This window comes from Pseudonaja textilis, chromosome 1 (genome assembly GCF_049901715.1).
Source record: "Pseudonaja textilis isolate UNSWEBS1 chromosome 1, rPseTex1.2, whole genome shotgun sequence".
In the NCBI taxonomy this organism is placed as follows: Eukaryota; Metazoa; Chordata; class Lepidosauria; order Squamata; family Elapidae; genus Pseudonaja; species Pseudonaja textilis.
Window position 1 is genome coordinate 127502468 of NC_141990.1, and position 27954 is coordinate 127530421.

The 27954-nt window shown below is 37.9% G+C and overlaps 1 protein-coding gene and 1 long non-coding RNA gene across 2 annotated transcripts in view; both read left to right on the forward strand.

Annotated features, from left to right (window-relative positions):
* The first annotated feature begins 584 nt into the window (after window positions 1–584).
* ERICH1 (glutamate rich 1) overlaps window positions 585–27954 on the forward strand; it is an 83335-nt gene continuing 55965 nt past the window's right edge. The window contains exons 1-2 of the mRNA XM_026695223.2: window positions 585–788; window positions 21306–21455. Of these exons, the coding sequence (XP_026551008.2) occupies window positions 764–788; window positions 21306–21455 (175 nt within the window). The 5' untranslated portion in view covers window positions 585–763. The remainder of the gene's footprint in view (window positions 789–21305; window positions 21456–27954) is intronic.
* LOC148127802 (uncharacterized) lies at window positions 7434–12101 on the forward strand. The gene is made up of 3 exons (XR_015741122.1): window positions 7434–7540; window positions 11041–11068; window positions 12023–12101. It is a non-coding gene; the product is annotated as an uncharacterized LOC148127802 (long non-coding RNA).

The window sequence follows — 27954 nt, forward strand, 5'->3', positions numbered from 1 at the left end:
TGGGCGGTCTTGCTCATTGGTTGCCCGCTTACCTTTTTCAGCGCGGACATTCTAGTGCATTATTCATTTAGCGTACAGTGAGTTGCATGCTGCGTTCAACGAGTCAGGTGGAGGACAGTAGTGGTAGTAACAGTGGTGGCAATAGTGAAGGCGAAGGAGAACAGGAAGAAAAGAGGCAGAGAAGTATGCATAATTAACATTATTCCCCCGCGTGTATTTGTCTCAGAGACTCGCGCGCGGCCAGCCACACATTCGGGAAAACGGCGACGCTGGATAAGTAAGTTCCCTTGTCGCTGTCCAGGCGCTGCCCGGCTGCTCCGTAAAAAAGCGGCTTCCGCGCTGTGAGCAGAGCGGCTTCGCTCGCTGCTGCTGCTGCCGCTGTCCGAACCGCGCTCCAGGCGGAATTCTCACCGTTCTGCGCAGCCGCGCACGGCCTCCCCACCCCCTCCCATCCAGAGCTCGGCAGGCGGGGCCAGTCCCGGGCCAGGCAGCCCGAGAAGGGAGGTCTTCCCCCGCCCCTTGGAACGCTCGCGTAAGGACCGCCCCCTTTAGAGCAAGAGCCAATGAGAAGCCAGAGCCTCTGCGGATTAGACACGCCCGGATGGAAAAAGGAAGCTGGGAGTGGGTCGGTGCAGCAGCAGCAGCAGCAGCAGCAGCAGCAGCAGCGGGAGAACGTGGAGGGATGTTTTCCAACCGGGTGCTATGATTCTCCCTCTGCGGGGGGTGTGAGCCTTTGCTGCTTTTGTGCACCTCTCTGGGACACATGGCCTTGAACAGGAGGAGTGAAGGTGAGGCGGCGGGGCGAGCTGGGAGCAAGCAGGCAAACAAGAACGTCGCTGTGCAGGAAGCATTGAGATTAAGCGGAGCTGGGATGGACAAATATCTCCCCTCCTTAGTACAGTGCTGTAGTAGAGTTTGCTGCGATCGGTTTGTTTGCGTTTCAGGCATGGACAAAGCACTAAAGGCTAACAACAAGAGCCTTAAGACACTTCTGCTGTTAAGGGGTGAGAAGATTTGAAGAAGCTTTGGAAGGAGGTCATCAAATAGCGTGGAAGAGAGAGGGAGAGAGACAGAAGGATAAGATAGATCAGGTTTGCCTGTCACCTGACTTGATGGGCAAAGTAAGGTCCTATAGTAGTGAAGCTGACAGGTGACACAGTAAGGTTGATCTCTTTTGGTTCCACCTCCAAGTAATCCACACAAGAAACATGATCAAGCAAATCTGAGGAATGCCATACCAGGAAATGATGGACTCTGTTATTAAGTCACATCCTAAGATCCCAAAATTGGGGATTGCTGAATGTCAACTTGGATCCCTGCAATTGCTAAAGAAAGTGTGTTTGTCAAGTGCTGAAAAATATTTCAGTGATTGATAAAATTATGTATTACTAATTTTTTATTTCTCTAATATTGCATCACTTACTGATAAAAGTTTTGATGTTTTTAAAAGTGTGCCTGGGACCTTGAGATGAATTGATCCATATAACAGATAATGTGCCAGGAATGCAGCAAACCACAATTTTGAAATTGACATTATTTGTTTACAGAGATGGACCTACTATTTACACAGTGTGAGGCAAGTTCACGCAGAGCAGTGGTTGCCAACCGGTGAGCTGCGAGAAAATTTTGGTGGTCCGCAGAGAAATGTCATCCCCAGAGCACCTTTAAAAGCAGGTTGCACAGGAACACAAGGCTGCACCGCCCACATGGCTCTCCCTCCCCACTCACTCCTTACCTGGCAAACTTGCCTGCTAAGTTGCTATTCCCCCCACCACCACCACCATCAGCTGTTCTGCTATGCTGGGCGATTTGGAGTAGCTAGAAAGCAGGAAACCGTTGCATTTTTTACTTTCTAGCTAATCTTTAGATTTTTGGCTCTTTTAAGCAGAGCCGAACCTTCCTTAGGACTGAAGCTTCTATTATTCAGTGCAGGTAGCCGATGGCAGAATCATAGATCTCTAAGTGAATCTGTGATTCTGTGAGCAACTCTGCCTGCCTGCTTTGCCTGATTTTGGGTAAAAGTTGCTCTTTTTTATAAAAAATTCAATGTTTACATAAATATTTATAATATTTACATACAAGCCATGCCCAACCAGTCAGTCAGTCTATCTCTCTCTCTCCCTCCCGCCCACCCTCCCACCAAGTCAGCAAGCCACCGTCAAGCACAATTTATATTAGTGGTCCCCAGGATTCAAAATTATGAATTTGGTGGTCCCTGAGGTCCAAAAGGTTGCCGACCCTGATCCAGAGTGAGTAGGAGGGAGTGGTTAATGACTGCCCAAGTACAAGACTACCAGGGATAAACTGTAAACTGTCACATGGTCTCCCAATCCCTCACTAAATTAGCTTGTAATGTTCAGATATAGTAAAATAGCCTGTCGTCAGTGTTAAAATAAGACAACAGTGAGATTTGTAAACTGGAAAAGTTGACAACTTCAGGCTGCAAATAACTTGCACCAGCCCTGTAACTAATTCTTGGAAGACAAATTAGAATGATCTGTGGACTAATGGAGTTGATTCCATGTTGGGAAGATTTTTGTAAATCTTGGAAGTTTAAAATTCTTCTGGCTGGATTTAGAAATATCAATGAACAGCCATTCTTGACTACTATCTCTACTTTTTATATGGTAGGTTGGCATTCATCATATCTACTGTCATAATGAAATCCTAGTGTGGAAGTTACATAAATATTTGTTTAGTATTTATGTCCAGCATTTATTTTGTAAATTACTCAAGGCAACGAATGAACCTATTTTACTTTCTCCTCCTGTCTTACAACAGTCACCCTGTGAGATAGGCTGGGCTGAGAAAAAGTGACTGGCCCAAAGTTATTCAGCTGGCTTTAATGCCTAAGGCAGGACTAGAACTCAAAGTAACAATAGTAATAGCGCTTAGACTTATACACCATTTCATAGTTCTTTACAGCCCTCTCTAAGTGGTTTACAGAGTCAGCATATTGCCCCCAACAACTTGGCTCCTCATTTTACTGACCTTTGAAGAATAGAAGGTTGAGTCAACCTTGAGACGGTTAGGATCAAACTCTTGGCAGTTGACAGAATTCATCTGCAATACTGCATTCTAACCACTATGTCACCACAGCACAATCTCCCAGTTTCTAGCCTGGTGCCTTAATCAGTCTCTAGGTCATTATTCCTCTATAAGTTAAGAAGTTTACAGAAACAGTGTTATGGCAGGAACATAATGGAGTGATATGAGTGGGGAAGCATTTCAATGAAAATTAATAAACTATTTTCATTGGCTCTAATACCTTGGGTGGAGCCTGCTCATGAATCAAAATGTTGTGAAAGTAGAGAACCTTATCCAGAGTGGGTGTTTTTTGGGGGGGGAGGATGGCAAAATTAGTTATAACTTAATTTTTCCTTACCTTCAGCTCTGTGTTATAGGAAAGAAAGAGTAAACTGTAGTTAACTCTCCCTTTTGGCTCTCAACTCCAAAGACAGCAAGTCACAAATTAGGGCTATTATAACTCCAGTTTTCTTCCCCTGTTTCAGTGGTGGGATTCAAAATGTTTTACTACCGGTTCGGTCGGTGTGGCTTGGTGGGCGTGCTTTGCATGCATGTACACACTTTGCGTGCACGCGCATGCCACACGCACACTTTCTGCAGGTGCAGAGGTGTTCCAATTCACTTCCTGCAAGCCTGCACTCTCCTAGTTGCTTCAGCAGCTGCTGCACAGCACTCTGCTGTGCCGCACAAAACAGCTGCACTTCAAAAGCAGAGGATAAAGGTGAGTATGGGAGCCAGGCGGGTGGGTGGGCCCAACAGCAGAGTGACGGAGAGAATTGGTTCAGTGTCTGCTGTTCATTGCTGCTACCGGCTCAGCAGAACCGGGCCGAATCGGTAGAATACCACCATTGCCCTGTTTGCTTTTTAGGTCATTTATTGGTATTCAGGATCTGTTCTGAAATGATATATGTAGGAAGCATGGGGCAATTCCAACCGTGGTGATTCTGGTTTTTTTTTCCCTATAAAAGTATTCATTAAAACAATGAATCAGGAAGTATCACCTAACCAGTCATTACCAAATCACAATCAAGATACTTGCCCCAAAGCAATCCAGAACTTGGAATGTCTGGTGCCAAACTTTTGTATGCCATGGAAAAGTTTCTTGCATTGAGGGAAAATAGGAATTCATACCCCACAGTATGCTATAAACTGCCTCACCCAATCTTGTCTCAGTATGTTCCTATGACTCCAACTATTGAACACTAAACCTCAAGTAATCAGAGTTGGATCTGGTTAGTGTTTATATGGTAGATGCAAAGGTTTTAGGCTAGATTTAGAAGGTGAAAATATCCTGGAAGAAGGTAGTAGTGAATCTCTTCATATTATTTTCCCAAGAAGCTCAGTGAAGATGTACATTGTTATATATGAGGATGTCTGATATTAAAGTGACCAATTGTCCTCCTTTAGGGAGGACAGTCCTTCTTTTGTAAGTTCTGTCCTCTCTCAAAAAGTATCCTCCTACATGTCCTCCTTTTTGATATTTGAAGACTAATTTGTAAATCTCCGTATTTGATCGATGCCGATCTGATCCGTTGTGTGTGACATGACGTATTTGTATTTGACATGGCGATTTGTCAAGGCTCGGTACAGTGCGGCGAGACGCGATTATGAGACGCATGTGCTCCGCACAGGAGAATTGTTTTGAGAGAGTGTGCCGCGTGCAAGAGTGGCTTTGTTTTTTTTCCTACTATTTATTTGTGTCCTTCTCATTGTAAAAAAGTTGGTCAGCTTACAGATATGTCTTTAAAAACTATGGTTTTAAATATTTTGACTTTATATGTGTGACCCTAACTGGAGAACAAAATGATGGGCTGCTTGTCAGAAGAATAAGTCTTGGTTTGTAAATAATGCTAAGATTATGAGTACTAAGATATGATTTGTTCAACCTGTTCAGATACTGGGAAAATATGAACAATAGCTGTTGGACAGAAGGAAAGAGCATGAATGTGCATTTGCAATGGGTGTGAGTGCAGCCAAAATATTATTTTTTCTTTATCTATTAAATCTATCACAAGGCTTCCTGTGTCATTTAGTTACTCCAGTGAAATTAGTGGAATGACAAAGAGAGCTTGATTTTTCACTATTTTAAAATGCAGATAAAGGTTCTTGAAGTCATTGTAAAAGAATACAGCCATTTACCATTGGAACTTTTCTCTACTATTGATGTAAAGGAACAGCTATCTTTTGGGTCAGCAAAAAACATAAGCAATATAATTATTGTCAGTTCCACTCTTCCTTTATAGCTGTTCTGGCCAAATTATGTGATTCTAACTGATGCGTTTGCTAATATGCCCTTCTGTTCGTCTCTCCGGAGTGTGCAATTCTTCCCCCTTGGTAGCACGGGAAAGCCAAGCTGTTTTATTTATTGATTCTGTGTCATTTTTGCCCATTGCAACATTTCATCTCACAAAAGTTCACTATCACACCAGTTTGGGTTTGCACAAATCCTGTCTCTGCCCTCAATTCCCCTTCTCTTAAGTCTTGTTTGTAAGAATTTCATATATCTCATTTGGAGCTGGAAGAGAAGATTGACTTGACCACATTAAGGAAACTGACTAGAAGTGTTTGGAATTTGGAGATATTTATCTCTTCATTCCTGGAATTGTTTTGCAAAATCATCTATTTTCAATAGCATAAGGGGTAGTGCAATATCATGCTTATATGTAATAGGTAAAAGGTTGGGGAGAACAAAAGAAAGGGATGGGCTAGAAGAAGCAACTAGGTTTATATAAGTTAGATATCTTTACAGGTACATTTGAAAAGGAAATATGGAACAGAGAAAAGATCTTGTTTTAACTGAGAAGCAGCAGTTGCTAGCCATTCAAGGAGAAGGAGATAAAACCATACACATCTGGCGCAACATCCATAGACAGGTGCTTTGTCTTTCCTTGTTTGTTTATGACCTTCAAGTCAGTCTTGACTTCTGGCAACTGCCAGGACATTGGCTGCAGTTTTCTTGGCAACACTTGCTGGCTCTTTTTTTCTGCAGCTAGCAAGGCTGGCAAAGCTTTCCCGAAGGCCTCTGTAGCTGATAACAAAGCTAAAGCTCTGGATCAAGCCTGAAGGCCTCTGACAGCAAAAAGGAGGCAGGGGGGTGGGTGGGATGGGCAACGCATGCAAGTGAAGTTAGTCAGTGGATTACATCCCCTGAAAATAAGATCTGGTGCCTTTTTGGTGGCAAAAAAAATTAAAACAGGGTCTTATTTTCAGTAAGATAAGTCTAGTAGTAGATAAGTCTAGTATAACAAAGAAATATGGATTGCTGGAATATATTGGAGTCTGTTTAAACTTCAAGTATTTGTCTTGTTACTTCTGTAATATTTTATGTCATCTGCCTTTTCTGCATGCTTCACATTTCTTTTCTCAATTGCCCTTTTAATTCATTTTCCAAATTAAAAATAATTCCTGTAGCATTATAATTCTTGGCTCTTTTCTCCAGGGAAACTGGAACAGATTCAACTTTCATTTGTACAAAATCAACTCATCCGAAATCTATACAGATCATAGAATTTTTACACAATTGATTTGGTTATGCCCTTTTTTTACTTGCTTCCTATTTGAAAGGACAATAATCTATTAAACATTAGTAAAGCATAACTGAGAGCAGAATCTAAGGTAACAGAAAATTAAAATTACTTTCTTGCCATCACATATTCCTTTAAACTTTATCAGAATAGATAGTTTATTTTTGTATCCTGTTCCTTGGATGAAGTATAGTTATATTTTTGGATATAAAACAAATGTTGGTTAGTGGAAGGTTTCAATACTAATCTAGGATATTTTTCTCATTAGGTATCATATGATAAAGATGATGGCTTCATTTTTCTATTATGTTGTACAGTCCCTTCAACAGTAAAATGAATTAGCTATCTTATACTAGCTTTGAATTCTTATCAATTTCCAGGGCCAGCTTTCTTAATGTAGTAATCCAAGAATGACAAGGAAAAGATTCTTTGCATTTATTATTAAATTAAAATCATTAAAATCACATTTGTTCTTACATAGCTTATGTGTGAAAACATATCTGTCTGAGTTTTGTATTAATAAAATATTTACATATTTAGTTGTTTCTGCCAGCATATCTTATAGCCCAGAATTTTGCATACCTGTAAATCCATTTTAAAGAGGGGGAATGTGAAGGTCCTCTCATATGCACTGACCATATATAGGAAAATATTTCTTTGCATAATATAAAAATAATAAAGATGAAATACAGAGCTCTTTTTGTAATAAAGCTTAAATATCTTGTTATTTAAGAATTGTTTTTTTAAAATGCATTTGCAGATACGTATGTGAAAATGCCCACAACGTCTCTCAGGTCTTCAAGGGAAGTGGTTGAGAAACGAGTGTCATTGATGTTGAAGTTATTGAAATTTATGGGCATGAAATGTTACAGGAGGTCCACATTTGGAGATCTGCACTGTTCACCCGGATCTACTTATTAAATGTATTGTTCTTATTAAGAAAGAAAATAGACAAAATAAAAATCATTGTGAGCTGGTGATTCGAGGTTGTGAGTTTCATATAAAATGCCCTGTGAAACTATAATAGTGAATTGCACACATCTGAAAATAGATGTAGCTTTTCCTACCTCTAATTCACAGAGCTATTTTTAAATATTTATTTATTGATTTCTTTTTATCCCTTATTACATTATAAGTAACTAAAAGTGGCAGATATATACAATACTTCTTCCTCTTCCTGTTTTCCCCACAATGACAATATTGTGAAGTGGGCTGAGTTGTGAGAAAGTGACTGACTCAAAGTCACACAGCCAGTTCCTGAATTGTTTAGGATCTGCCTTGTCTCATATGCATCTATTGCAAGTACTTATATGCCAAATGACAGGATGGTGCTCATCACTAATGAACTAAAGCTTTCTTCTTTTCATATCGACATCAAAATGGCATCTATGAAGACATTTGCCAAGTGATATCCTTCTGGACTTTGAGATTCCCAGCGAAGATATTTTCATTCAGTCATTGGCAGTCACGTATTTATCTTTACATTTCTTTTTGTTTGGAAGATTTTATGTATCAAATTCCAAACAACGTTTGAACAATGTGTTTTTATGCTAATATTGTTTCATTTTACTAGCACATTTATAAGCTGCCAAACAATTCATCTTTATGAATAACTGTACTTATATAAATATAGTAATAAGCTGCCCATTGACAAGATTGTTTCTAAAGGTTCTCTTCAGAAGGAGCTTTTTTGAATAGAGAAAGAAAAGAAACAAACAGAAGTTACTGGTTTTCCACTTGGCAATTTGGTGTACTATGTAATTGGGCCTAGTGAAAGTGCAAAACAGAGGGCTAATTTTCTCTTCATGGGTTTTGCACCTCCTATGATGAAGTCACATTTTTTATAATCAGTTTTTAGATGCATGCTAGGGCAGTTTCCAGTGCAATTTCATCTCTTTAAGTATCAGTATTGTATTCTCTTTCCCCAACTTTGTTCTTTAAATTTTTGAACTGCTAATATAAACTTCAGTATATAATCTGTAGCGTTAAAGGTGAAATGGAGCACAGGTAATCCTTGATTTGTGACCAGTATTAGGCCAAAAATTTCTGTTGCTAAGCAAGAGAGTTGTTAACTCAATTTTGCTCCATTTTATGAGCTTCTGTACCACATTTATTAAATGAATCAGTGCAGTTTTAGAATAGAATAGAATACTTTATTGGCCAAGTATGATTGGACACACAAGGAATTTGTCTTGGTGTAAATATTCTCAGTATACATGAAGAAAAGATATATTCGTTAAGAATCAAGAATCATAACGTACTACACTTAATGATAGTCATAGGGTACAATCAGTTGTTCAGGTTGTTGTGTGAATCTGGCTTTCCCATTGACTCTTTGTCAAAAGATCACAAAAGTTCATGACCTCGGGACAATGCAACCATCATAAATGCTTATTACATAATTTCTTTCTGACATAGCATTGGATTGGAAACAATAAAAGGAAGGACAATTGGTAAGATAACACTCAACTTCTCAAAGGCCTGAAGTAGGCCAATTGTTTCCATAGTCCTTTTTTAATTTTTGTTTTCAAACTGATTAAGATAATGAAATGTAAAACACCAGATGTATTCCAAGACAGTGTGGTAATAGGTTTGAATATTCTCAAAGATCACTGTAAGGCAGGAATAGTGAAAGACTACAGTGTTTGGAAGGCAGTAGCTGCAGTAGATAGCTTAACGGTACATATTGGTTGAGGCACATTTTTGGATTGATTCCTGGATTTAAAGGCCTTTTTCTTAGCTTTCTCACAACTGTATTAAGCCTGTTCTAAATTGGCACCAATGCTCATGTATGTTTCCTATCTTAAAAACTATGCCTAGTTATTTTCAATAGAGGCAGAGGGTTCTCGATGTTGCAAAAGCTGGAATGGTAAGCTGCAAAAGACCCCAAGGAATGAGGTTGTCCATCCCTGTTGTAGGCCACATTAAATGTGGTCTTGTGGCAAATACTGTTAACATCTGATTCTTGTCTGTGAAAACGGATTTGTATTTGGCCAGTGTTCTTTTGGAATAGTGCAATAGAGAACCTTGAATGTATTCTGTCAGTGCAAGAGATTGATTTGTGAGCCCAGAATTTGTTCATTTGTGGTGGTATATATCTACTGCAGGTGATTGATAGGAAAATTAGGGATCTAGAGACTACATTTTGGGCCATAGAGAAATACAATGGAGCCTCTTTGCATTTAAAAAATGCGATCCTCGCCTTTGGTTGCAAAACTATATTCTTGCTTCTGTATTCTTCTGCATATGTGCATGTTTTTGGGACAGATGCTTTTTCATACTGTGCAATTATATGCCCAGGTGTTTGTTTTTCTTTCAAAACGTTATACAAGCTGCTTCCCCCCCACTTCCTTTCCCAGTGATATTTCTTCATTTCACTGGGATGTGTAGAAGCTTGCCTATAGGCATATCTAAATTAATAGTAATAGGAGAGAAAATCTCCTCAGGCACGTTGACTATAATTTCCCCTCACAAAAGCAGCTTTAGATATGGTTTCTGTTCATAGTCATTACTGTGAACAGAACAATTGTTTGAGATGCCTTACTCAGAATACAAACAGTATTGATACAAACATACAAACATGATTTAAAAGAGAGCCAAGCTGTATTTCCTGCTTTTGCCTGAAATTAAAAAAATTCTGAAAAGATTTTGTTTGAGGAATATAATTATTATTTTCTTGGCAATCATAGTAGTTATCCTTACTGCACAGATGTCATTTTATTCTCAGCTTTTTCTGATAACGATGGCATTATTGAAGTTTTCTTAGTGTTGTAGATTGTGTGTATGAATCTGCATGGGGTATCCATGAACAAATGACAACTTTGGGTATTTTACCATTAACCATTTAACATTAAATGAAAAGTTGTAGGCCTTTTCTTGGCCAGTGCCAAGAAGAACAAAGCATATGAAGAAAAACTTTCCCATAGAAGGGGCTAAAAGGAATACAAAATATTTGCTCAGATACAATTGACAGATTATAACACCTATTATTTTAAAAGGACTTGTGTAGATCTTCATGATTTAAAAACAAAAATTAAATGGTTCTACATAACTGCTGTCCCTGCCTCCATTGAAAACAAGCAGAATTTCATCAAAGTTAGACCTAGGCTTCTAAGAAGCATATTTTTCTTGCTTTTAATATGCATTGTGGACTGGAAAAATATTCCCCTTCAGTTGTTGATGAACACTAATGTAAGGTCCTTCACCAATGGTCATCTTTGCTAAGGGTAAGGGGGTTGTTTTAGGTTGCATTTTGAGAGCCGCTGCTTCTTCGGCCCAAGTTAATGTTTCTTTTGCAATTTGAAAGTTCTTTTCATGTACTGTAATTTGATTACATTACAATGTAATGTAATGTAATGCAATTTGAAAGGCTCATGTACTGTAATTTTACTTCCCAGTTAAAAAATGAAAATAGCTGATATGGTTGCTGATTCTGATATCCATTCTCTCTCTCTTTCTCTTTCTTCATTTATTTGTGTGTTTGTATAAGTTTCAGCACAAATGACTTGACAAACTAGGTATCAAAACTTTGCAAAACTTAAATGACCTAAAACGTCTTATTGGTTAATAGGAAGGCTGCATGATAATCATGTGACTGACCTGCCATTGTTATTACAAAATAATAAATCAAATTTTGCATAAGGCCAAATAAAACCTTTAAAGTAAAAGTGTATGTATAAACTTTAAATTTATTCCATACCACAAGGACACAAGCAAAAGATGATAAAATGTTTTGAGGTATCTACCCTGCAGCAGTACAGAAGAAAAAATATTGTAATCTCCCTTTGTAAAGACCTTTAACTCTCCCATTAAATATAATCAGGAGAAAATAGATCGCTAGTGTAGATTGAACTGCAGCTCTAAATTCAGGAACCATTGTGTGATCTTTGATCTGGTCCCTATTTAATGCACAGTTGGGAATAGAAGTCAGTTTTTAGACCAGGGTCTTTTTCCAGCAGGATTGGAGATTACTATTCAGGTCAAATGGGACAGCCTAGATAAAATCTAGTTAAGTTTATTCTGCTATCTGTTTTCTATCCCGGACTCTTAAGGCCAGTGTTAGCAACGTACTTAGCAGTGGCAAATGCAGTTCTGGAAAACCTAGATTGTAATCAGTCAGTTATTTTATTTTAAAGGTCATTGGCCAGTAAAACCAAACAAAAGAATGCTAATTGATTAGAGTAAAATAAGCTTTAAAATAATATCATAGTACAAGTAAAATTGTAAGTTAAACATTTAAGAGTCTGGAACTGTAAATGAAATACAGTAAATTATGATACAATTTGTATATGACAACAAATAACAAACAGTAAAATTACAGATTCAAAATATATAGAGTATAATTATAATACTGAAAGCTATGGAAAAGTATTAATTAACATTTCTTGAAAAATGTGATTAATATATGAGGAAGGATAATGCATAAAGAGTGATTATGGTTTCAAAATTAAAAGTTAAGAGTCCAATTATAGGTCTTCAGGTGGCAAGGCAAGGACGAACAGAGGTGCAGAAGCCCATCTATGGTTTCAGTTAATCTCTTTTTGTGGTTGGTGCGATCCTTTGAGGGTGCACGAGTCCCGGAGAGATTCGTGCTGGCGTGGGGGAGATTTGGGTTGCAGTGTGGGGAAGGCAACTCCCCTGCAGCGAAGAGGAGCCCTCCAGAGCCCAATGAGCAAGAAACAGCCTCCAATCAATGGCGGCTCCGAAATCCGGACTGCCACTGATGTAAAGAAGCGAGTGAGTGACAGTTTGTGAGATCGTTGGGGAAGAGTGTGGCAGAGAAAATTAGCAGCGGAGAGGAGGATTGGAATGCCATAGACTTTTATAAGGCTGTTACAAGTGTCTGTCCGGAGCCCTAAAAGAAAGCGGCCAAAAAGCGGATGCGAGGCAAGTGAAAGTGAAAGGGCTTGGCAGACAGAAGAGAGAGAGAGGACAATAACGAGTAAAAAGGGAAGTTTATGAGGTTGGGAGACTAGCGGCTGGAAGGTGCCTGGAAGTTGTGGAGGATTTGGATGGTCTCATTTGATTTTTATTCTGAAAGACTTTATTAAAGCGGAGACAGGAAGAAGATTGGAGCTGACGGAACAGAGACAGTGTGGCGCCACAGGCAATATTTAGAAACCCTGAAGCCATCATAACAATATAACTGATATAAACCACTTAACAGCCCTTTAGGGGGCATACTGATCTAATTGAGGAGGTGGTTCCATCTGAAGAAAATCAGGAAAATTGAACTTAATGCTAAGACAAAAAGTAAAAGTGGAAGCTTCCGAATGTGTGGAAATACCGAGTAATTGCAGTCACTACTCAGCATTTTTTACCTCCCCACTTCTGGTGCGTTTGGAGTGAAAGCTCTCAAACTTAGAGACGGAAAGCTAAAAACTTACTTCAAAATTCCTTTTCCACCCCTTTTTACTCCCTTTTTTCTGTATACATTTGCTCAATTTTTTTCGTTCTTTTTCCTTCGTCATCTGGTGCCATGATGAACTATCTCTCCTTCTTTACTCTCTCTTTATAATGATTATAAATATGCATACCGGGGAAAGGAAAATTGATTGTTGTAACTGATTGTTAAATAATTGAATTAATTGATTTAATTGATTTATTAATAATAGTGATAGTTATACTTTGATTAGATATATAGGGAAAATAGTAAGAACATTAAGTATTATCTAATTAATAAGTATAAGATTTTATGTATTAATATTATAATTTATTGTGTGATCACAATTAATCCACTTGGGAACGAATGTAATACTGTTTGTGTTTAAGAATATTTAAAATAAGGTTAGATAAATACACATATTTATTTATAATATTTAAATATAGTTGGATTTGGATATATATATATATATGTTTTCTTAAGTTTTCACGGGTACTTACATGTATGGCATTCAGCTTTGTTCGGGTATTTTCCCACGTCATTGTAGTTATGCTTTTAAAGTTGTAGCGCTACAACTTTAAAAGCACAACTACAATGACATGGGAAAATACCTGAACAAAGCTGAATGCCATATATATATATATATATTTACATGAAGTTATGTATAGAGGCTGAGCATAGACCTTACAAAATTATATATGTGATTTAGAATTTGGATTTAAAATAATACAGTGATAATATTTTTATATATAAGTACTTATACTCCAGTAACCAGTTAAGAGTGGGTTCCGGTTTGCAGCGCTTCGGGGCAGGCAGGAATCCGCGATCGTGCGTGGTTTTTGCCTGGGCTCGCCACTGGAGTGCCCTGAGCCATCTGGCTTCAGGGCTAAGCCACCTCCGTAGAAGGTGGTGAAGACAGGGGGGATCTGGCAGGGTCGAGAGGATCGCACCTCTCCTCCCTAGATGGCCAAACTCCCTTTTCCGAAGGTGGTATGAGTGGCAGTCAGAAATGGCTGCCACAAAGAAGCACTCAGCCGGGAAAGAAAGTGCAGGAGGAAGTCAAGAAGTGAAAGGTTTTTTTGGCTGACTGGGACAAAGTAACAACGAAGGTACCCTGGAACTTAAAACTTGCAAAAGATACATCATTCCCAGAGACTTACAAGCGGTGGATGAAAGTTAAAAGGGAAAGTTCTTTTTTCACTCTCCTTCCTAATGTTGACAGCGAACAGAAAGAAATCGGAAAAACCCGGTTTGGATTAATAGGTAACTAAACTGGATAACTAAATGTCAAAGGGATAATAAGAATTTCTGAACATTTTAAAAAATCTTTTTTTGCTGTAAGTGGGTGTTGGGTATATTGATACACCAACTAGGTTTGGGTGAATAAATATATAAACCTAGGTTTAAGTGTTTGTAGCTTTAAGCACCAAACTGCAATGTAATTAGATAATTAAGGGTGCGGTTACAAGCGGCAATAAAAGGCAGTGAGAGAAACGTAACAGTCCTGCCCTGGTCTGCTCTGCTCTCTGCCTGCCTGCTGCTTACTCCTGTTTGAGACATCTGCTTGTTACTGTTTGCTGGCTACTGTGCTGGATACCGTTTCTGCTGAACAAAAGGACTATTCCCTTGGTGAGCTGATATCCTGTGAATACTCAGCGTTGTCTTCAAGAAAAAGGTATCGGGAGGAGAAGATTTACAAGCAGATAAGGACATAGTACTGACTAGTAAAATGGACTAAGTTACTGGATGGATATATTTGTGAATGACATATGGACTGGTTGACAATGCTTAAACTCTGAATGGATTAAACAACTATTTAAAACTACAAACAGTTTTTGTCTCCAGTGTGTGTATACTCTTGGGCCCAGCCTCTCTCATTTGGCTGCCTGGCTTGACTGCCGCTGCACACTCTGTTTGGGGGTTTGTCCCCAATCACTAACAGTGGGAAGGGAGAGGAAAAGAATTGGAGCAGGATTTGGAAGTAAGGAGGAGATTGCCTAGAAGTTTAAAGAATTATTAAATACTAACAAGACTTCTAAAAGATACATTTTAACTGGAATTTTGTAACTAAACTGTAACCCCAGAAAGAGAAAGTGAAGAAAGAAGAAAGTGCTAAAAGAAACAGCTTATTTGGACTGTTTGGTGACTTTGGGACTTTTGGAAATTATCTTTGAAAGATTAAAAACACTTGGGTGGTTGTTTTGAAAAAAAAAGGATTTAAAAAAAGATTTAAAAAAACAACAACCAAAAAAGAGAAAAATAAGATGAAAAATGGATATTAGAAAACAACAGAAAGGGGGAATACAGAAGAGGGAAAAGGAGGTGGAGAGACAAGGGGGTAAAAAGGGCAGGGAGAAGAAGAAGCATGGGAGGAAGGAAGGGATGAGAAGCTTCAATGGTGTGGAGCAAGATGTAAAGAAACAAGGTTCATTTAGAGATAATGGGTAAAAACTTAATTGAAGGGATTCTGCAAAGGTACATAAGATTGTATTGTTATATTTGTATTTAGAAATAATGTTAGAAAATTGGAAACAACATGTGATTAAAAAGTGGGATAAAATATTCAGTGTAACTTAGTGAAATTTTTGTGAATAAAAGGAAGGCAATGAAATAAATGAGAGAATTGAAGTAGGAAGGAATGGGAACATTTTAATGATACAATGTTTTTAAAATATAAGTGATGTGAAGTGGGAAGGAAATAATTATGGAAAGTCTATAAGTGTTCCCATAAAAGCATGATATTCAATTGAAAAGTAATGTGTAAAATGTCTAAGATTCAAATGAATATTAATATTAATGATAGATTTGAATTGGTATGGATTGTTGTTTTAATTATATATTTACAATTTTTTTTCTTTCTTTAAAATATAATGTGTAACTTTAGAATGTACTAAGCAGAATCCAAATGGAAGTTATGTACTATATTAAGTAGGGGAAAGAAATAAAGGCGTCATATTCCAATTAGTGTACAGGAGAAATTTTGTTTAAAGAGAAAATATAAATAGATAGCTGGAAACAGAACAGACAAAGAATAATAAGCATAATGATCTGAACTGAGATGAGATAAAATAAATTTAAGAAAGTCAAAAGACAGGAGAAGCTATATAGAGAATGTAAAATGGTAACAAGATATGGAATGATATATAAAATGAACATGAATTTAAATTTGTGTCTGTATGAAGAGATGTAACCCGGGACCAAGCAGCTTTCAGAAAAGATGTTTTATGTTTTTTATGTTTTATGTTTTGTTTGTTTGTGTATTGTCTTTGAAAATTAATAAAATTTGTATGTGTGTGTGTATATATATATATAATATATATATATAATAATAATACACATTTTGACAGCAGCCAGATTGGCTTTTGCACAATTTTGAAAACAGCCTCATGTTCCATCAGAGGAGATGATCATTCAAAATATTTCAAGTTGTGCAGAAATGGACAAATTGACATTAAAAAATAAAGATACTTCAATATACTACAACAGCTGGAACTGCTGGTACAAATGGATAGACCAAAGATAGACTTCACACTAAAAGGCAAAAGAGGATAGGATAAATCCATAGTAGTGATACACAGATATATGTAAGGTTTAGGTGTGTGTATATGGCATAAAATAAGGATAAAAAAGAAGTCTTACAAGCTGTTGAAGATGAGAAAGTTTTTAATTGTTTTCTATTTTTTTCTTTCTATTTTCTTCTCCCTTCTTTTTCTCTTTTTCATTTATGTATGTGTTGTTGGTTTGTTTTAATTGTAAAATCAATAAAATTTATTTTTAAAAAAGAATCCAATTATAGGACTATTTATATTTTTAAAACAATTCTGGCAGCTAATTAAATTAAGACAGAAATAAGATTCAATTGACAGCAAGAACATAAAACATTAATAAACTGTAAAAACTAAATAGCTGCATTTGAAATGTTTCCAAACAGAGAATATCTAGGAGAAGCTTGAAAAGAAATGATGGCAAATTGTACAAACTATGAAACAATGTTTAGCTGTAATCATTGAAGTAGAATCAGATTAGTTTGATAGTAACCAGCAACTTGAGATGGAAGGAATCAGAGCAACCATAATATTTGGGGATGAGTGAAAATAGTATTTTGTGGTGTCTATGGAGATTCTCAGTCATGGTTATCCCAAAGATGCTTTTTCAAGAAGCAACTGGAGTTTCTTTATTTTTCCTTGAAGACGTTTCTCTTCTCATCCAAGAAGATTCTTGGATCAGAAGCAAAGTGTCTTCAAGGAAAAACAAATAAATTCCAGTTGCCTCTTGAAATAATTCCTTTTGGACAGTAATTCTTGATGAATGTCATGACAGAAGAAGCAATACAATATGCTTCTCCATTGCAAGGGCACAATCTCCATTCGAAAGGGATGTTTCAGGATTTCATTTTTTTCCCCAGGATTTATTGTGAGAGCATTGAATCCAGCCAAGGACAATTTTTTTTTCTGAATTTGGGGGTCATTATGCAACTATGATATCTGGCTGGGGGAAGTAAATGTGCAGTGTCTCAGAAAAATGTTTCCAGGTAAGACTGATTGTGGCTTTGAGTCTACCTATGGCATGTTGTTTAAGATCAGCTATCACAGATTCATAGCCCAGCAGGGTAATGACTGCCCCTGAGAAACTATTAGATTTGAAATTTTCATATATTTTCCTACACCAGAGAGATTGGAAATTGTCAGTCATAATTAAAGGGGCCAAATCAGCTGATAAAAGAAGAAGCTTAGGTTAACATGAAATCCAGGCATCCAAGTGGAAGTTTCTATTTGGGCTAGGCCAACTTCCTGGCAATGTACAACATTTGGAATGCAGCAGGATACTGGGAAGATAGATCTCAAATAGTTAGACTGAACTCTTTCAAGGGAAAGAAATGACCTGTAAGGCCCCAACTGGTCTCCAAAGGGAAGTTTCTTGTTGAGAAGACTTCAAGCATTATGCGTACATTCTGAACTCCATTAAAGAAGTAGATAGAAAGATTGTAGAACTACAGTTGTTTTCTGTACGTAGATATTCAAAGGTCTTAACTTGTTTGATTGGTTGTTTGGCCACTAGGTGTGTGCCCTAAGGCTAGGCTATAGAGTCTCAAGTGAAATTACTACTAATAAAGGAGGATATTCGTAGCTCAGGGTTGAAATCAGGAGCCCCCGATTATTATTTATTTTCTTGAAGACATTTCATTACCAAACTAGGTAACATCATCAGTTACTACTGTATATGAGAGTTACCTCTAATAGAAGTTGTCTTTGCCTGAAAGAGTTTTTAAATACAACTGTCATCCTCATGATTAGGTCTTGAGCAGAGCACATTTTCCAGCAATTTTGACTGTTCGCAGCATCTTTGGCATCGTCCCCTAAGGGAAATTAATAATCTTAAGAACTTCCTTAAGTGTTTGATGCCAAATTTTCTGAGGCCAGCCTTGTTTTCTCTTTCCTCCAAGAGATATCCATTATAGTACAATTTTTGGATGCCGGTCTTTAGGCATACATAACAAGCTGAATTTGATGTTCATCCACAATTCTCGATAGGTGTTCTAAATTTGATTTTCCTAGTACCTTTAATTAGCACTGTGGTCACGATATGAGATGCAACCACAAAGGGTCTAAATACAACCATAAAGGGTTTATTTAAAGGTGTTCACGAGCTCAAATGTTCATACAATAATGTTGTCTTTTAGGTGTTCTGAGTTTTTTTTAATAACAAATTATCAGTTGTTCATCTTGGCACTGTTGAATCAGATTACTAATGGTTCTCTAGAGCCTGCCATGTCAGAGATAGAATAATGACATTATCTCCAGATAGAATAAGTGGGAAATGCTTGTTTGGCAATTTAGAGCCATGGATGTGCATGGTTTTTAATTGATGGATTAAATAATTAATAGATGTGGAACAGAGTTGAGGGTACTATGCAGTCCAGTGGGACATGTCTAAAGGAAAGGAGATCTACTTGATGGTATCTCCCCTGTAGGAATGATCTGTCATGCAGTTTAGCTACTATATGAGCAAGAGTTTATCAATCATTGAGTTACTCAACTTGGGCCGTAGTAAATTGTAATACTGAATGAATAGCTGCCTTGAAATCAATAAAATCAGTGATCAGCAGTGAATCAGCCTGGTCTAAAACAAAGCTTGTGCTTCCTCTGGGATGAATCTTTGTATCAAAAAAGGAACGCTTAAAATGCTCACAACTTAAAATATGGGTTTTTTAAACTATTTTTTTAAAATTTTGAACCAATTCCAGTAATAATGGTGAAAAAGAAAGCAATACATTTAATTTAATTAATTAAAAGAAGAAAAGTAAAATATTAGGGGGACAATTGAAAAGGAAAGAAATTGTATTAAAACATTTTAAAAGGGAACAGCCTATCATCTAAGGTTAATGTTTTTTTTTAAAAAAAAATTAGTTTTTACAGTATCAGAGTAGTAATGTATCCTGTAAATCATTGCAGTATAATTTTTAAATCACCAGTTAAATCTAGACCTTATGACTACAGTCCATTATTCAAGCTGTAGTGTAATCTCACCATTCTAAGAATATGAGATCACCTTTTTAAAAGTTCCAGGTTCAGTATATCCCGAGCTCCTTATAACTAGGCAAATTCCAGATCTTTAGAATATAATTAATGTATTTATTACATTGAACCTTAATTTGTTGGGAGATTGACAACAGGCTACATTTGGGGAAAGAAGGGTTGATATCTCCAACCAACTGTGGCTCTTAGCTCCTATTGTTTATGGCTTCCTCTGCTTCACAGTGACATCCTTGCAAGGACTGTTTAACTTAGGGCTGGGGTGGAATTTCCAGGACCGCTAGTGTTAGGAGAATTCAACTTGCTTTCCCTTGGGGCTGGGGTTGCAGCTGCCCGGAAGTACATGGTTGCTATAACAACAGTGGTCCTATCCAAAGAAGGCCACATGTTGATCTGTTTTTTTTGTTTCAGAGCAAACAAAATGTATTGTAATTGAAAATGGGAGAGATTTTGTTTCTTCTCATAAACAGATCGATCATAGTTATTTTTGGAGTGACACTGGATACTTTAGTTCCCAGAACCAAGTCATAGAAAGATTGGCTGGCTCTTTAATTGATATGTGTATAAAAATATTCACAGCTCACCCTTGAGCATAAATTGACAACCAACACTTGGATACTTTTAATGAAACTGTAAGTAAAGTATGCTAGATTGCATTTCTTCCAAGAGCTTCAAGTGATATACGTAGTTCTCCCTCTTCCAATTTTCCCTTCCCAAGAGACAGAGATTGATTGGCCTCTGGTCCTCTTCTAATGAACTTCCATAGCTCAGGTGAATTTGAACCTAGAACTTTCTTGGTCTTGATCCAATACCTTTATGGCCTGTAAAGTAGCCTTCCCCAGTTGCGGCCTGCCAGATGTCCTGAAACTGGGATCTATAGATCTAGGAGGTTAGGGAAAAGTGTCTTGGGGCCTGTTCCATTGAATAGAGATCCTGTATTCCACCAATACCCAAGGGACACAAAGACCCCTTTATATGTGAAGAAATTTGGCAGATCCCACATGACAGTAGTTCTATGTTGACAAAATATAATGTGACAAAAAGCTAATAGTCATGAGTTATGTGTTTAAATGGGTTTGTATTTTATTAATCATAACTGCATACATGTGCAGCTTAAAAAACTAGGATTAGATATATATTTACTGAAATGCTTTACTGAAAAACATTTGGGGAGGAAACTCTCTGACAATCTGGATGGTGTTAAGCTTTTCCTTCTGTTCAATTTCTGTTCAAATAAGCCACACCCTTAATTTTAAAAAATGTAAAAGAATTGAAAACTAGAAAGATTTATTTTATGACCTGATCCTCTTTCCCAAGGTGTGTAGGTTTTTGTTTGGTTGAGAAATCGTTTCTGTGCATACTTTGTAATAGTTGTAATAGGTCCACTGTCACCCTCATCCTGTAGTCCAGAGAGTTAGTGTGGTTTTAAGGCACCAGACTAAGAACCAGGAGACTGTGTGTTGTAGTTTCATTTTAAGCATAAAAGTCTGCTGGGTGACCTTGGACCAGTCAATCTCTCTCAGCCCAACCTACATCCCATGGCTTTTGTCGTGGGGGAAATAGGAGGAGGAAGGAGAATTGGGTAAGTTTGTCACCTTGAGTTACTTATAAAACAAGAGTGGGAATGAATGAATGAATGAATGAATGAATGAATGAATGAATGAAACCACTGCTGTCCTAATGTCTTGCTATGTTATATTTTCCATTTGTGAGCTCTCCTGCATAAGAATGCTTGCTCCTTGCTTAAAGAAGGCTTTTGACACAGGAAGATGGAGTGCCTTAAGCTTTTTCTTGCTTTATCAAAACTTTAACTTCTTTATTTTATTGTTACCTTTTTAGTGTTCCAGAAGAAAGTCCTGGAAAAACTCTTCCCTGCTCCTGATGTAGTTTCTTCAAGCGTAGAAAGCACTGCTGTTTTGAAAGGTGCAGTTGCAACTCAGGAAGAGTCAACGAATGTGGCAGCTTTGGAAAAAGATTCCAGGGTCCAAGGTAATGTTTGCATGTGTGCATTGGCGTGCGGGTGTACATGTACATGATAATTAAACAAGAATTACCTGTAATACCCAGCCAGTTCCATTTCGCTTTGCTATGATATTCAAACCCAGCCAACCAATGTCAGCAAGTTTGACTTGATGTAACAGTATTTGGATCTGTGAAAGGTATAGGTCACTCCAATCTGTTTTGACTCTGGGGATGCTGGCAGCTTCTCTGCTGGGCTGCTGGCTCTCAACCTCAGATGTTCTGCCAGCCAAACCATAGCACATCTGTCCACTCTTCCACACTTTTGGCACTATTTTTACACACACATTCAGTAGTCTGGATTTCAGGACATATATCAAGCCCTAAAGGGAAGAGACAGGAAGATGTACCAGTATTTGCTGATAAGAGAGAACTAGGATTAAATAATCCTGGCAATAAGTAGCCAAGGACGGGGTGGGACATGTCTGTAGTAGCCTTAGCTTGCATCTCACAGCTGGGCCAGCATTTTCCTCTAAACTTACTCCAGATTGAACTGCAGACTGATCACTTGGCACAGTTTGTGCTGGCAAAAACAGGAAAGGCACTTCAGAAGTGGAGCAGATAAAGGCACCATCCTGGTGGTCCAGAGTCACACTAAGAACATCATGCATTCATGTCCTTAACAAATAGTTAGTGGGCCATCTATGACACAGCAAGCAGGGTGTCTGAATAAACCCTGCATCTTTATAATCCAAAAAGGAGTTTGGATGAATTAAAAATGGTATATTTGGTGTTTACTTGCTTCTTCAAGACCATTTTTACTAAAGCTCTTGACTTCAGTGTGAGGACCGTGGTTGATTATTTTTGCCTTTTAGGTTGGATTTAGAGTATTGAATTGCTATATTACAAGTCACAGTTTTAAAACAGTAATAGTACTTCAAAGGAACAACAGCTACCAACAACCAGCATTTGTTAACATAAAATATTAGCAGGGCAAAAATTAACTTCAGAAACTAAAAATGAATCATAAGTATTCAGTTAGCAGGTGCAAAACAAAAGGCACCTTTGATAATTTGCCACTAAAACAGCAACACACTTGTGAATAGTAAACTATCACCTTTGAAATACTGACAGGTGGATGCTTGGGAATTACTCTTTAGTATTCAGCTGAAAAGAAGATTGGATGCAGATTGTTAAATTTATTTCACATTAAAAACAACCATGCACTGAATTGTGATTTTTCCCAGAACATACTCCTTAAAAAAATCCCTTCACTTGTGAGAATAATGCATTCTTTTGCTCTGAAATATTGTCTGGTATTTTCAAATTGGACACAGTGCTTGATATTACAACCTGAGAGCTGTGGTGGTGTAATGGTCAGAATACAGTATTGCAGATTACTTCTGCTGACTGCCGATTGCCTGCAGTTTGGCAGTTCAATTCTCACCAGCTCAAGGTTGACTCAGCCTTCCATTTTTCCAAGGTTGGTAAAATGAGGATGTAGATTGTTGGCAAGAGGCTGACTCTGTAACAGCTTAGAGAAAGCTATAAAGCATTGTGAAGTGGTATATAAGTCTTAGTGATATTGCTATGATGCAATCAAGCATTCTAATCAAGTTGACTCAAATTTATATGAATGGTGTCCACATCCTATGTAAGTAGTCCTTGTTTAGTGACTGTTTGCAGTTATCGTACCAGGTACCATTCACAGTTATGAAAAACTAATTTTTTGATTACATTTATAACCTTCATAGGTCTGTAAAGCAAAAAAAGCTGAAGTATGAATATAAGCAGAGATCGTTTCACATAGCAACCTCTTTGCTTAATGACCAACTTGCAATCCCAGTTGTAGTTGCTAAATGAAGACTACCTATATACTCCAGAAAGTATTTTCAAAAGAGAAAATCGCACAATTCTTGACATGGACCCAAAGAATAAACAACAGGAATGTTATTTTATGCTACATGGCCCTCCTAAGTAATAAAAATGCTTTTAAAAAATCGTAGTTGGACTATTTTGCATGCATGCATATATATATATATATATATATATCATTTGATATTAGTGGGCCATGTCTCTTTGGATTTAAAGTTCACTGCTATCCCACAAAAGATGCATTTAGTTTAAGGAGTTGCAGGTGTTTCTCTGTGTGTTCCAAAATATGTTTTTGCCTTAAATAGAAGATGAAGCGTTTCATTGCCCTGCTTGATTTCTCAGTCTAATACAGCTTTCTTCAACTTCAGAATGCGTTCAGCTACACCGCCTTTGGAATCTGAGGATTTCTAACTCCAAATAGAATTAATTTCATTGGGAATGGTTGATACAAATCAACCATTCACATCAATCAATTTCATTGATTTAAAGAGGCTGCTGTATGTTTAATTCATTGGTTATTATTTTATCCCCAAGCTGATCAGTCTTGATCAAGTTCTTTAATTCTTTTTAACCATAAAAGCTTGAATTTTGTCAGAATCCTGATGACTTTATGGATATATCTGTGATTTTTTTTTTGACACTATCAAAGTAAGTAGGATCTTCTTTAAGTTATATAAAATGAAGTCTTTCCTTGACTTCTAAAGCTGCAGGGCCTACAGCAAACAGTTCATTGAAAAGCAGAATTTAAGTGGATTGGAGAGCAAAGGAATGAATAGCTTGTAGCCCTACAATTATATAATCATTACTTCAGGAATGGGTTTGAGAACACTGTTGGGAGCCAGTAATCATGCATAGTCATCATAGAAAAGGAGCATATTTGCTGTTAAATGTGAGATGTGCCCCACACGAATAGATAGAAGAATCATAATATATTACTAGCTAATAATTCAGAATTATTGAGAAAGAGTAGTATCTTCTTTTTACATTCCTTACATTGATAATATTTCTTTAGAGTGGCAAATATATTGCTAGAATCAATAATCTGGGGTTGCAATAAACTCCTGTTCATTTTAAATGTGATATTTTAAATGTAATGTGAGTTCTTTCTAAATTCCTTTGCTGCACTTGTGTTGATTTACAAGAACAGATGTGTTTCTCTGCCAGTTCCAGAATGCTAGCAGCTTAAAGCATGCTTTGCACAGGCAGCCTTAACAAAATGTTGCTTGTCTTGTACTAAAAATGTCTGTGATTTGGAGGACTGAGGACTGGAGATAGACTGGCAAGCAAAGCAAATATTGTCTATACATATTCATGAGAGACTCTTTGGCAGTGCAATATTGGAATAAACAACTTCTGCAGACTGATTAAACAATTCATTTTAGCAGTTAATTACTGTTGCAAGAAGGAGCAACAGACTGTAATAATTACTTTGCACAATAGAATATGACATTTTAAATGCCTTTCCATCAAGAATTTGTCTTCTGTTGGGTGATTATGTTAACATGACATAACTATCAATATGGCTGCTGATTATTCATAATCTTTTAAAGCCATAATTTTATGATTTAGATCAATGAACTGCTGCTTTTAACTCTCAATTTCTGGTGCATAGATCTTCCGAAGCATTGTCAGATAATAATCCTGGCAAAATTCCTTGAATCAGTAAAGGATGGTGGAGTTAAGTTATTTCTGGTCCATGAAGCTGCACGGCAGCTGCATCACTACCCACTTCAAACCCCTCCGAGCCATACATGAAGCAAACCGACACCCACTATGAAGATGCAGAAGGACCACGAACTCGAAGCCAAACAGCAAGATCACAACTCACCAGCTCAAATCCCCCAGCAACTAAGACTAACCTGAGCACAACCAAGCCCCCACCTGAACAGAACACGCCTCCAACCAATCAGAACACGGCTAACCCCCCAACCAATCAGAACACAGCCAAACCCCCTACCAATGAGAACACACCCCCACCCAATCAGAACACAGCCAAGCCCCCCACCCAATCAAGTCCCACCCCCACTGGCAGTTAAAAGGAGGAAGCAGCTGCAATCTCACATTACTCTGAGAAGCACAGAGCCGGAGACAGAAGCCTGAAGATGATGAATGAGACTTCATCGAAACGTTGCCTAGATACTTCGAATCTTACGCGGGAGAAAACCCGAACAACCAAAGATCCATATATATATATATATATATATATATATATATATATATATATATATATATATATATATGGTATTCAGCTTTGTTCGGGCATTTTCCCATGTCATTATAGTTGTGCTTTTAAAGTTGGAGCAACGTTTCGGCAGAATCTCATCTGCCATCATCAGGCTTCTGTATTGTGTTCGTCTGTGAGTCAGACTTTTACAGCCGTTTCTGTTTTAAATTTGGTGCTAGCCTACTGCTTTGCCAGGATGGTTTTTTCTTCATCCTGATTTATTGGGAGTCTTGGTCTGTGTTTATTGGTCTTGGAGTTTGTTGTGTTCTGCTTGATTGGTGTTCCTAATATCTTCTGTCTGTTTTGTAGCTTTTTTTTTCTTGATTGGCTGGCAGCATTGTGTTTCCTGTGTTGGAGGCTTTTAGTGCAGCTTGGCTCCAAGTAAACGGACAGCTATCATTTATTAGGAAGCTAGGTTTCATCTCGGTGCCTGGTTGGGGTGTGTTTGAGCTGGAGGTATCAGGGGGGGTCTGTTTGTACCCAGGTGTTTGCCTGGCTTGTGGTGTGGAGATTTTTTTTGTTTGAGAGTGCAGGCTTCCAGATAATTGACAGTCTGGTGGAGTCATCTGTTCTATTTTTTATCAAATTTATTTGCTTCCCATCTCATGGTTCAGGCAACTCTTATTACAGCTCTGACAAGCACCAATCTATACCATCATCATATGAAGACAAAATCTAGTTGCTGGCAACAAATGGCAAATGGGAAGATATGTGAGGAGTCCTTGGTGCGCTCTGAGCTTGGTTGTCTTCTTGCAGACATTTTATTACCAAACTAAGTAACATCATCATGCTGGGATGGAGTGGTGTTTGCTCTCACTTTATATTCTAGTGGCTTGCCCTGTCAGTGTTGATGAGAAGTGGCCATGGAGATTATTCAGTTGGGCTGTTTACTCCTAGCTTCTTTGGCAACTCCTTGATTGTGGTATTATTTACTTCGTGATTGTTCGTCTGATATTAATCTTGATGTTTATCTATGCTCATCTGGGTTTTGATTGCTGTTGGTGAGGTGTTTTGGTCATTTTGTTTTCTTTTTGGCTTGTTGATTGCCTCTTTTATAGAGTATGTAGATGTTGTTTATATCTCTCTGTCTATTGATGGCCAATTTGTGTCTCATAAAGGAGGACGTGTCTCATAATTCACAGATACTACAAGTTGATATTATACATCAAGAACATGGATGCCACATCATCTCCTTAATAGATCAGATCAGTATCCCCATAGCTTTGGACTTCTGTTATACCAGGAACCATAGCAAGCAGTGGTGACAAAAACAAAACAAAAACTAATGATAAAGTGTAAAATAGAAAGAGTAGAAAAACATAGTATCTATACAGTCAGTCAAAAGTGGATAAAAATCATAGCCCTGATAGAAACCCTCTTAGCAACAAGTAATGTATTATAAGAACATATAGCACACTTGTTTTTAGCCAAAAGGCCTAGATGGTAAACCTATGGCACACATGCTGGAAATGGCACGCAGAGCCATCTCTTCTGGCATCCAAGCCATCACCCTGAATCAGGTCCACGGTGTATGCACATGTGCTCCCCATTAGCCAATTGATTGTTGGGTGTCTCGTGTGCAAAACACGTTTATTTAAAAATATTGGGTTGGATCCAAAGTGAAATTGTCTTTGCTGAGGAGCAAGCAGGATTTAGAAGGGACCACTCACCCTTGAGGATGAGTTATCCTTGAGGATAAGGGATGTGGTGGCTCAATGGCTAAGACGCTGAACTTGTCAATCAGAAAGGTTGGCAGTTCGAATCCTTAGCACCACGTAATGGAGTGAGCTCCCGTTACTTGTCCCAGCTTCTGCCAACCTAGCAGTTCGAAAGCATGTAAAAATGCAAGTAGAAAAATAGGAACCACTTTGGTGGGAAGGTAACAGTACTCTGTGCGCCTTCGGCATTTAGTCATGCCAGCCATATGACCACAGAGATATCTTCAGACAGCACTGGCTCTTCTGCTTTGTAACAGAGATGAGCACTGCCCCCTAGAGCCAGAAACAACTAACATGTATGTGCGAGGGGAACCTTTACCTTGTACTCATCCTTGGGTCATGGGTTTCGTCCTGCGATATTTAGCCGAAAAATATACCTTACTATCTAAAGCAGTGGTTCCCAACCTCTTTTTCGCCCCGCACCCCTAAAGAAATTTCACTTGAACCTCGCACCCCCTGAAATTTAGACTTTAGGAACTACTGAACGCATTAAATATATGGTAGGATTGAATCTTTTCAGCTATGTATGTGACGACCACTAAATAACGATATTTAACTCTAAAATGAAAACAAAGTTAATCCATTGCATAATAAATAAAAATGCCAACATATAGCCAATATCCTATTATTTACCTAGACTTTTCTCGCACCCCCTGGAATATCGTCTCGCACCCCCAGGGGGTGCGAGCACCCCAGGTTGGGAACCCCTGAT